Consider the following 12,626-nt stretch of genomic DNA (forward strand, 5'->3'; position numbering starts at 1 on the left):
TTACCACTCTTCCATAAAGGCCGGGGTGTACAACTATTCATGCATCCATTTTCTATATTGGTTATCCTCACATGGGTCGTGTGGATGTTGGAGCCTACCCCAATCGAATATGAGGCCCAGGCAGGGGACAGCCTGAATTAGTACCCAGTCAATCGCAGGGCACAAGGAGATTGAGAACCATTTATGGTCACACGCATACCTAGGGGCAATCTGAGTATTCAAAGTGTTCAACTAGCAAACCGTAAATGTTTTTGGGATGTGGAAGGAAACCGGAGTAGCCGAAGAAAACCCTCGCAAACCTGGGGAGAACATGCCAACTCCACACAGGAAGGTCTGAACTTGGGATTGAACCATCTTGAACCATCGATCTCAGAACTGTGAGGATGACGTGCTAACCACTTGGGTGCCGGGTGTACAAATACATACTCAAAAGTCAAATCAATATAAACATGATCTGGAAAATGATCCCACGGAACCCTACTGTCTTTTCCACACTGAATCATCAATTTTTCATAGTTTGGGTAGCCCTTTGACTTATACTCAGGTGTGACCTATATAATGTTAAAATACAGGATAAGACAATGTTGGTGGCACATTTTTGGGGGAAATGTAAGGTGTGGTGTAGGGCATGAGAATGGTCTGAATTGCATGACATACACAATGAATGAAAGTTGGCCTGGTATTATCCAAAAGTGTGAGTAAAACGTTGTGAGCATGCTAAAAAAGTTGAAGATAACCAAGTGACGTCGTAACTTGCTAAGTTAAAGGAAGCTTCTGTTAGCAATAACACTGTGTGATGCGTGAGACTATGTGGCACGCTTCTGGTCATGAAGATTTGAAGCCACATTTTGCATTTATAACCTTCATGATACGAGCTCCTCACTTTACGTTTCTCTCTCGCCTGGCTTGTTTTGGTACCTCGGCATACCGCCGGGTGGCATGCGAGTGCTTCGGAACAGTACACGGATCCATTCTTGGAATGGATTGAGTTTGTATCATGAGTGTCCACTGTATAAAATTCTTTTGAAATGTTCTAAATTATTTTGTTCCTGAAGCAATATTAGTGTCTTTGTGGCCTAATGGTGTTCGGTGTACATTTTCCAAATCTGAGACTTGTATACAGACGCTCCCCTACTTACGAACATTCGAGTTACGAACAACGGTACATACGAACATGTCTGCGCATATGGCCTATGTCGAAAAATGTTCGGAAAGAGATGCTGTAAGTTAGATTTTGTATTGCGCGCCTTTTTCCGAGTAGTGCTTCTTTCCGCCGCTAATACCGATGCTTGGCGCTGTGCGAGCTCACCCAGCTCAGCAACGTGTCGAGGAGGAGGAAGAAACGCCTGTCCCCATGAAGAAATTCGAGACGAAACTCTTGGCCGAGGGGTTTTCGCTCATAAAGCCATCGCACTCTTCGAGCAGCAAGACCCAAATATTGAACGTTGCACAAAGGTTGCAAATCAATTGAATGATGCCATACAGTGCTACCTCATCATTTATGATGAAGAAAACTGTGCAATCATCGTTAGATCGCTTCTTTCGGCCAGTTTCTAGTAAATCCTCCAAGGAAGATACTCATCAGCCCTCATCTTCTTCTCCTCGACCCTCAACTTCTTCCTACATTGAAGTTACGGAGTAGGAAGTAACTTTTGAAGCCCATTCCAGCGACGACGAAGACCCTCTCATGATATAAAATCCTCCTCTTCCTCCTCCATCATCTCCTTAAGCATCGAGTACATCTTCCAAAAGTAAGTTAAACTTCAATTTATTTATCTTATTACGTACATGTACATACCGTGTGTTACTTATACAAGCCTTAAACATACTTATATAAACCTTCAATATACTTATATAGGCCATAAATTATAATACAAAATATAGCACTGAGCAACTTACGAACAAATTCACCTTACGAACAATCGCTCGGAACGTAACTCGTTCGTAAGTAGGGGAGCGTCTGTATAGTGCTGTGTGATTTTCTTTGCTTTATTTGACTTATAGTACATGTATCTTAGGTAATAAATACTTATTTCTAAATCATAGCTGCAAACTGCAGTATTTATACAAGAACACACTTACCAATCTGCAATAGAGTCTCCTCCATACTGTTGGTGGCAGTTACCATGGCTGCAGAGGCTCCCAAAGGGTCACTATCAGGGAATTGGACAGCCTCTGGGACAGTCCTACGTTCACCCAGACCTAATGGACCAGCTAAAAGCTCAAATTCCTCTTCCCCTGTTAGCTTCTCATCTTCATCCACATCCATCATGTCCCAGTCCTCTGAGGGAAACAAAAAAGAAAACTGTGAACTAAAAGGTGCTATAAAATAGTACAGGACATAACATAAAAATGATTGACTATATTTCTGACACAAATCAAACAAGTGACAATAAAGGCTTAATAATGTCCATGTAGATCCAAATGAGTCTTTTTTTCTCAGCTTTTGCTCCATCCACTTAAACAAATCTCCAAGCAGAAGTTACTATCACAACCAGAATGATCTGCAGATTTTTAAAGGCTGCTAGATTGCTATCCATAGTTTTGTATTCTGTTGCTGCCGTGTGACTGTCCTGTCCTGCTGTAGTAGCTAGCACAGCAAAAAGAAGGCTGGGCATGATTATCAATTATAGTTGTTGCATAACAACCAGAATTTCTGAAAAAAGTGAGCTTTCCCAGGTGCATTAACTGTGGCATTTTAAGAGGTAGCAAGATTTGAGTGCCAAATTCTTTTTTTTTTTTTTACATCTAAAAAAAATAATAAAAAAATAATCTAAATTAGTGAAATCACTTTCATTTCTTGACATTATCACCATGTATTAGGAGATTTAAGGAGTAACATAAAATGCACTTAAAGCCTGATTTACTTGGCCCCTATAAGTGATGAGAAAGCTGATCAACAAACCAGGAGCACTTAAAGGGCCACTCAAGTGGACTTTTTTTTTACTATAACCTATTACATCGGAATAATAATATATTGTCAAGTGGATGGCCTGATTTTAGTCCATTGTGGAGAAAAAGACTTTTATTGTGACAACCGAGGAAAACCAAATTTGGCTTTCTGGAAATGCTGCGACGTATTACAAAGTGAACAGCCAAGCAGCAACATTGCGGACTACAATGCGGGATCAATGTGGATATTTCTGACCTTGTGATGAAAATATACCTGACTGAAGATGAGTGCGGGATAGCACCAATTAAAACAACTGGCCTGTGTTTCAACAAGAAGAGTTTGGCGTTGAAGCCTATCGATTTAAACAGAACTACAACTACTGTTGAGTTTGGGGGTCGGGCGTGGATGGACCCAATTAGAGGGAAACAGGCAATGTCGCTGGTCAACTCGTCCTGAACGGTCTCTATAGCGACGACGGCGATGTCACAGGTCGCTTTGCCTTGAATGGTCTCAGGAGGGGCGACGGTCATGCCACAGGTCCCCTTGCTCTGAACGGTCTCCGGAGGAACGACGGCAATGTCGCTGGTCGCCTCATCCGGAACGGTCTCTGGAGGAACGACGGAAATGTCGCTGGTCGCATCATCCTGAACGGTCTCTGGAGGAACAACGGAAATGTCGCTGGTCGTATCATCCTGAACGGTCAATAGAGCAGTGGTTCTTAACCTTGTTGGCGCTACCGAACCTCACCAGTTTCATATGTGCATTCACCGAACCCTACTTTAGTTAGGGCCACCGATGTCCAAGTTGATGTTGACTGGGCCCCTTCTTTCAGGTTGCCAGTGTCAGGGCCTCAGTCTTTCAGGGCCCCAGTCTTTCAGGGTGCCGGTGTTAGGGCCCCAGTCTTTCAGGGTGCCGCCGTCTAGTGACGAGAACGGTGCGCCGGCACAGGCACATGAGAATGAGGGGCAGGAACTGGCACTGGCGAACAGGGAGCTTGAACTGGCAATGGCGAGCGGGGAGTTTGAACTGGTATTCGCGAGCTGGGAGCTTGAACTGGTGCTAGCAAGTGGAGTGCCGATTAGGGAGCTCGGTTGTCAATAACCCTCCCACTCCTTTTCCGCAGTACTCGCCGCCACCTCCGGACGGACAGCGCAGTATGACCGTCATCCTCCTCCGTGACTAGGGAAGGGTCAGGTCACGCCTCCATGTCCTCGAAAAAAAAGACGACTCCCTGTACAAGGAAATCACTATCCAAGTCTGAGTCCGGAAAGTTAACGAGCGCCGGATCATCCTCACAATCTGGAAAGTCTGAATCCAACTCGAGGTAGAAGCGTGGATCGACAGAGGGCGATGGAGGTTGAACCTCATGTTCTGATGGGCAGCAGAAGTAGGATAGCTTAAGCGGGGGGAGATGAAAGCTGCCGGCAGGTGGGTGACGGGCAGGCTGGAAGTCGTGAGTGCTGACGGCTTCCTGATGGGTCGATAGCTTGGTTGGACTGACAATCATACAGGGTTTAAGTACAGACATGGGTTGACGAGACAATCAGAAACAACTGGGTCACACAAGGGGCAGCTAGCAGGAGATACACCAGGGGTGGGGAATTGACAGGTTACCTCAATGGGCAATCAGAGGGACAGGTCACAGAGGAGAAAAACACAATAAAACCAATACTTAACAACTATTATGATAAAGTAAACATAACATGGACATAGGAGATGAGGGGGAACACTGCACGACGCCTTCAAGATTTGGAATATTGGTAGGTGTTAGGACAACAATGTATAGTAAACAATAGGGTTTTTAGCCCTGATGAAAAGGGAAATGAATTCTATGGAAGTATGACTGTCATGTGAAGTACATGATAACAGTAATAGACGTCTTTAGTCTGACCCAAGTGTGGAGGAGGCATAGGTTACGTCTCCAACCGTGCAGTACACACGATAATATTATTTGAGTAAATTGTATCGTGTAGTATGACACAGCCATAGTACCAATATGTTTACATCGGATTGTACTTGAACCTTAACCTGTAGCTAGTGTTGGCAAATATCCTAAATGTTCACTGCGTAGGCAAGTTGAATTTAACGGTCACGTCGGGGAGAATAAAGGCTTTAAAAACACATTCCGCCTGTCACTATCAGCATCATAGCAGCTAGCAGGAGCAAGCTGAGGTTTCCACCAGTAAAAATAACTGGTCTGTATTTTTTTCCCCACCTAACATCTCTGTTGCTTAGCTTGAGAGACCCAAATTTACTCAACAGCCAAATGCTGTAAAGCTATTATAGAAAATCACTTGTGGGGAAAAAAGGCGAATGGGAATGGCTGGACTCATGAATGGAATAGTTCGGAAGTGTGGCCTTATAACGGTGTAATAAACACCTTGGGTGATGTTGCACTGTGGTCTGGAATTTTTTTGTAGCGCAGTTAGGGAGGCAAACTTTTGAGGTCAAATTGCGTCAAAATTCCAACAGACTGAGACTTCCTAGTACCTTTCAGGTGATTAGAGTGTAAGTTGGGCCTAAAATAATGGAAGATACAATTTTGGTTAGAATAGCCTGTTAATATTGTCTCTGCTGAATGGGAGTTGGGCAATCTGCACTCTTCCTTTTGGAAATTCTTAAGAAAAGTGTCTGCATGTATCTTACGGTAATCTAGCACAATGTTATTTATCAAATAAGAGACAAATTGGCGAATCTTTCATCTTTAAATACCACATGTACACGTCATGTGTAGAAAAACATGAAAAACGGTGACAGCACAAGGCAGGCAAAAGTGAAAGGTAATTAATTCAACAGGATTTGTGCCACATCACCTATGACAAAACTCCTTAGCAGCTTGTCAGCACGAGCAATTTCACTATAATGTGGCCAACTACGTGTTAAGTTTGTGCTTTTGTTGTTTTGTACTGATTTCGTCTTCACTTTTTCCCAGTGTTACTTGTCCTAATTGTCCATTGATTTCCCATGTGGTCGCCTCCCCTATGTGTCTCAGCCGTTCGGTTGCCTTGTGTGTCACCCACCTGTTCGCCGTATCCCATTAAACCAGTGGTCTCAAACCGGTCCTCAAAGGGCCGCAGTGGGTGCAGGTTTTCATTCCAACTCAACAAGAGGATACCGTTTGCAAGTGTAATCAGTTAATCAGTTGATTGCAGCCAGGTGCTACTTATTTTAGAAGACACCTGATTGGTTAAAAATGTCGGCACTGGATCGGTTGGAACAAAAACGAGGACCCACTGCGGCCCTCGGTGGAATCGGTTTGAGACACCTGCATTAAACCATCTCTGTGTATTTAAGTCCCCTTTGTTCATTCACTTCTTGTTGCGTCCTTGTCGATGCCATGTCAGAATTAGGTGTGCATCCCAGGTATGTTTGATTCCGTGGCTTTTATTGAGTTTTGTATTTTTGGATTCTCTGCTTTTGTTTGCACTTTGTTTTTCATCTCTTTAAATAAAACTTTTTGAGTATACCATTCTCCTGGCCTCCCTCATTTTCCTGCAATTGGGTCCATTCCCGTTTTCACCTCTGCACGCCCGCTCTCCCTGACACTATTTTGGGCTCTTCCAGAGCATTTTCATGAGCGCGCTACATTAAACATTATGTTGCGCAGGACACAATTGTAAATGCAATGGCCACGATAAACGAAAAAACGCGAGGTAGGGTAACCCCAATCAAAAAAAAAAAATCTTTATTTTTTTTACTTCAGTGCTGAGTTCTACTATCAAGCGGAGGACAGGGGATGTGGCTTCCAATTGCGAGTTTCAGCGTGGATTTTCCCATTTTTATGAAAAAAAAAAAATCATTTTTATTTTATATATATATATATATATATATATATATATATATATATATATATATATATATACCGTATTTTCACGACTATTAGGCGCACATAAGTCTGAAATTTTCTCCAAAATAGACAGGGCGCCTTATAATCCAGTGGTCTTTATAGATGGACCAATACTAAAATTGTTATCACGATAAAATAAAATAAATCCGTTGATAGGACAACTATGGCAAGCAGCCCCCGACTCTACTATTTTCCCGTAGATAAAGTACTGCACAGTGACTGCTGGGATATGTAGTTTTTTTGTCAATACACCCAATGGATTGTGGCCTGCCGATCGGCATCAACACTAGCTAGGTACTATTTGTGAACGAATTGTGGCCTGGCGATCGCCATCAACACAGCTGCGAAGCATGGAAGACAGCCTTGGAATACTAGTTACGCTAGCTACTATTTGTGAACGAATTGTGGCCTGGCGATCGGCATCAACACAGTTGCGAAGCATAGAAGACAGCCTTGGAATACTAGTTACGCTAGCTACTAGCTAGCTACTATTTGTGAACGAATTGTGGCCTGGCGATCGGCATCAACACAGTTGCGAAGCATGGAAGACAGCCTTGGAATAGTTACGCTAGCTACCATTTGGGAATGAATTGTGGCCGCCTGGATGAACGTATTAAACTCAGCGTTTTCGATGGACAAATGTTCAATTCGGACACAGATAATGAGGACTTTGATGGTTTTGTGGGTGATGACGTGAGTACATTGTAAAATGGCTAAATAAAGTACAACTGAACTCAGTCTTGCTTCCGTTGCCTTTTTAAAAACGTGTTTTTAGCGTGCGGGTGTAGCGTGCATTTGGTACATGTAGCACCAAATTAGTGTGTTCGCCGTTGTAGTATATTGATATTATTAGTGCAAAGTTATCACAGCAGTCAACCTGGGTGTATTGACAAAAGGACTATTTAGCAGTCACTGCGCACCGGAAATAGCGTCTGTGGCTGCTTTCGTAGACAGCGCTATTACGGTTCGATAATCATCCATAAATAATATATATATGCCATGCCTGGCTTCACGAAAAGTGGCAGGCAGCGCCGGGCTTCTTACGCTACGATTTGTGAATGGATTGATGGAAATGACGGTGACTCTGAGAACGAAGAGAGGGGACCCGGCTTTTTGGAAGGCTCGTTTGGGCAATTGTTTAATTCGGACACAGAAAATGAGGACTTTGAGGGATTTGTGGGTGATGATGACGTGAGTGAGTTGTAAAATGTCTAAAATAAAGTACAACCGAACTCAGTTTTGCTTCCGTTGCCTTTTTAAAACATGTTTTTACCGTGTGGGTGTAGCGTACAAGAACTATATTTCCCAGCAGTCACTGCGCACCGGAACCCGGAAATAGGCTGCTTCCGGTAGCCAGCACTATTGCGTTTCGATGTTCATCCATATATAATATATATGCGTCTAATGAAACGGTGCGTGCTTTGTGTGTCTAAAATACAGAAATAGCACTCGTTACTGACACTGCGGCTTAAAATACGAAGCGCCGAATAGTCGTGAAAATACGGCATATGTTTATATATATATATATGTATATATATGTATATATATATATGTATATATATGTATATATATATATATATATATATATATATATAAAAAAATCATTGTTATTTTTTTTACTTGAGTGCTGAGTTCTAGTCGCAAGCAGAGGGCAGGGGAGTGGCTTCCGCTTGCGATTTTCAGCTGGGATTTTCACATTTTTATGAACTTACAAAAAAAATTTCCCCCACAAAAAAAACGCGATGTAGTGAAGCTGCAATAGTTGAAACCGCAATATTCGAGGGATTACTGTAATGGGAACTGTACCCTCATAGACACTGTCTTGCTTTCCCAGAAGGTCAGGAGCCTGTCCCTTGTGTCTGAAAAACAAAACCGAATGAGAGTAAATAAACGTATATTTACCTACCAAAACAAGCAATAAATGCCAGTAACTCAGCTGCTGTCAGTCAAAATGAAATGGACATCAAGCCCATGTTTAAAGTGACTCAATTTTAAGCCAGAAGGATGGAAAGAGCCACATACAACTCTGAAGTCGTAGGCTTTGGCTTTCTGATTTTATCACCATCAATGAAATTGAACGAGATGAAAGTAGGAATTTTTCAGCTACAAAAAAAGGCTGTTTAGAATTAGAAAAATAGAAAATAGAAATGAATTTAAAAAAATCTCGGTATCATCAGTCATGTTAATAGAAATTTTAAAGTGTTGGATCTCTCTCTTTATATACATATATAATATACATATATATAATCAAAAAAATTGATTAAGAATTTGAAAAAGTATGATCACCCCTATTATTACTACATACCATGCTACATGTTTTCGCGCCGATACAAAAATACAAGTATACAAGTACAATTATCAAGAAGTATAATTATTAAATATCAGTTACAGACATGAAAAGAATATAATGTATTAAAATCCAATTATAATCTATAAAATCTATTTAAAAAAAAAAAAATACTTATTGTACTCAGTGAAAATAGTTCCTCTACACTTGATTTAAATAATAAACAAACAGGTTATTGGAGCTTTAATCCAAGTCCTTTTTGTCAGATTCGAGAGGCATTTTTCTTGTACAAATATTTCTGTTGTTGTTGTCTTGACCCAGTCAAGACAATTGCCAAATTCAATGGCTTCGTCATCCCTCATCATTGTCATCAGTCTCCTTCTGAGTGGCCCCATGCAGTGTGTTGACGTCCTATCGTTATGCCAGCTTCACGGCCATATCTACGGCCTAAATCCATCATAATGCTGGTTCAGTTTTTTTTATTCCTCGGAGTCGGGGTGTCTTAGTCCACGCGGCAATTTGCAGTTCCGCTCCTCGGAAGGTGCGAGCTCCGAGCGGTGAACAACGGCACACGTGCACCGGTGGTCGAGTGAAAGCGGCAGCGCTTTGTGGAGAAGAACGGTTGCTGAAACGTGCAGCACGGCAAGCTGGGCGGAGAGACCAGCTACTACATCTCGGAATTTATATTTAAGCATTTTTATGAACTTTTTTTTATATACCTCAGAAAAAAATAGCGATTTCACGGCTTCACGACATCAAATTATTTTCTGAGGTATAGAAACAAATTCACAAAAATGTTTAAATCTACACTGAAGCTGTATTTATGTATATACATTAATACCTTGACATACGAGTGTCCCAACATACAGAAAAAAAAATTGCGCTATGAGGAAAATTTTGAGCAATTATTTGCCTTGAGATACGAGACAAATTTGAGATACGAGCATACGAGACGGTCCCCGATGCGGCCACCAAGTGGTCAAGTATGTGAGAGGCTGCTTATGAGAACAGCATCGCTCTGTCTTTCTCGCCGCATCTCCCTCGCGTAAAAATTTCTATGAGCACTTGTCGTACAGGTTGCATTTTTTGCATTAATCAGTGCAAAATTAAGGGGAAAAACAATGGCTCCAAAGCAAGCCACTGCAATGAAGGGTTAACCATCATTTCCACGCTGCACTGTGACATTCAAAACGGGATGGAGAGCCTTTGTTTAATATGCAGAGCTGCCAACTACTCCGGAATTTCTGGAGTTTAACCGGAAATGCAACGCAAACTCCAGGAATCTGGACAACCTCCCTAAACTTTAAAGTTCCAATTTAAATGCCTTTGTTTTGAAACAAATCCTATAATTTCCAGGGTTCTTCTAAAAGAAGTTCAAGTAATAATTCAAATAATCCTGGACTTTCGCAAACACAGCACAGATCTGGCCCCACTCCTCATAAATGGAGTATGTGTAGACAGGGTCCAGTCCTTTAAATTCCTGGGGGTCCACGTCACGGATAAGCTCTCCTGGTCTACAAACACCACGGCAGTAGTGAAGAAGGCCCAGAAACGACTCCATTTCCTCAGGGTACTTAGGAGGAACAACTTGGACACTAAGCTTCTGGTAACCTTCTATAGAGCCACTGTGGAGAGCATCCTGGCATACTGCATCACAGTGTGGTACGCTGGAAGCACGGCAGCAGACAAAAAGGCCATGCAGAGTGATTAACACTGCGCAGAAGATCGTCGGCTGCTCTCTGCCCTCACTGGAAGACATTGCCAGCCTTCGTTACCTCAGCAGAGCCAAGAACATTGTCGGGGACACATACCACCCTGGTCACAATCTGTTCCAGCTGCTACTCTCTGGCAGACGCTATAGGTCTCACAAAGTACGGACAAATAGGCTTAAGGACAGTTTTTTTCCCACATCCATCAGGACTCTAAACTTGCGGTAACACGACACACAATCCCTCCGTGATGCGACCCATCACGGCAGAATGCCGAGGAGTTCTGAAATTACACTTATTTGGGTCTTTGCCGGGAAAACGCACCTTATGGAGAAGCACTACCAATTTCGTCATACGCAGCTGGGTATGATGACAATTAGGCTTTTGTCGAGTCAATGATGATGACAAAGCCTATGTCCGATTATTATTAAGTAGGAGACCACAGCATTATCAATAAGCGCAAAATGGATCACAATTTGGATGTTTTTTAAAAATCCAGACACTCGCGGAACTTTATTGCTTCTTATTCAACGAAATATCCCATGTTGACACCGTCTCCAAAAGGAACAACATTTGCACATTGCACAACATGCATGTGCGACTTCAGCATGATATTACTGACTGTAAAATGTACATAGAGGGACCCAAACACAAAGAACACAAAGATAAACTTTTTTTCATTATGATGTACTTTTCAATAGTTTGCAAAAACACAATATTTCAATTAAGGTAAAAACATGATAATAACCGTTTGATTTAAATTGTCCTATGCATATATTTTTTAAACATTTTGTATCGATATACAGTGGTACCTCTACATACGAGCTTAATTCGTTCCGGGACTGAGCTCGTATGTCGATCTTCTCGTAACTCGAACGACCGTTTCCCATTGAAATGAACTAAAAACAAATTAATTTGTTCTAACCCTGTGAAAAAACACCAAAAACAGGATATTGGATTGGGAAAAATGTTTTATTTCATCTAATTCGCCATCTATTAACAAAGTAACACGTAACTAGTGGTTTAATAGTAATAAAATGTGTTTAATAGAACTAAAATTAGACGGATTTCACGGAGTGTACAGCGAGTGGGACATAGAGGCAGGCGGGGTGGGGGGTGTACTATTCCGCGGCAACGTACTCTTAACAGAACAAACAAATTTAAATTAACTTGGATTAATATATACAGACACTTAAACATACGTTTAATGTAACTTTACACAAAACTGAATTCTAATTTTGTTTTAATTTTTTTTTCTTTGTTCTCCGGGTTGACTCCACACAGACATTCAGCGGGAGTTTTTAAAACGAACGCATCAAGAGTTGTTTGTTTTTGCTTTCCCTTCAAAATATTTCAAAAATGACACGCACAAATGTCCTCGCAATACGATAACGTGCGACCACTTGCCAGCTTGTCAGGGTGCCTCTTCTACAAAATCAGAAAACTCTTGCCACTTCACTAGCATGTCTTTGATATCCTTTGTAGCCAGGCGGCCCCCCTCTTCCACCTACTCCTCGCTACGAGTTCCCACAACACCTCCAAATGTTCACTCTCCTAGAGCTCGATTAAATCCTGTGTCATCAGTTCTGCGTGGTGCTATATGTATGCATGGCGGAATGGGCCAAAATACCAGCAACAGTGTGTCAAAAGCTTGTGAAAAGTTACAGAGAACGTTTGGCCTTTGTTATTGCCAACAAAGGGTACATAAAGTATTGAGATGAACTTTTGGTATTGACCAAATTCTTATTTACCACAACGATTTGCAAATAAATTCTTTAAAAATCAAACAATGTGATTTAATGGTTGTTTTTTTTTTTTTACCACATTCTGTGTCTCAAGGTTGAGGTTTACCCATGTTGACAATTACAGGCCTCTCTAATCTTTTCAAGT

General features: G+C 41.7%; 1 protein-coding gene across 8 annotated transcripts in view; it reads right to left on the reverse strand.

The window, feature by feature from the left end:
- The window catches only part of herc1 (HECT and RLD domain containing E3 ubiquitin protein ligase family member 1), a 136,903-nt gene that overhangs the window by 34,915 nt on the left and 89,362 nt on the right, over positions 1 to 12,626 (reverse strand). For all 8 annotated transcript variants that reach the window (XM_077586910.1, XM_077586900.1, XM_077586865.1 and 5 more), the window contains exons 47-48: positions 8,547 to 8,599; positions 2,083 to 2,283 (exon numbers count right to left, since the gene is read on the reverse strand). In XM_077586910.1, coding sequence (XP_077443036.1) covers positions 2,083 to 2,283; positions 8,547 to 8,599 — 254 coding nt within the window. The remainder of the gene's footprint in view (positions 1 to 2,082; positions 2,284 to 8,546; positions 8,600 to 12,626) is intronic.

This window comes from Stigmatopora argus, chromosome 2, assembly GCF_051989625.1.
Source record: "Stigmatopora argus isolate UIUO_Sarg chromosome 2, RoL_Sarg_1.0, whole genome shotgun sequence".
NCBI lineage: Eukaryota > Metazoa > Chordata > Actinopteri > Syngnathiformes > Syngnathidae > Stigmatopora > Stigmatopora argus.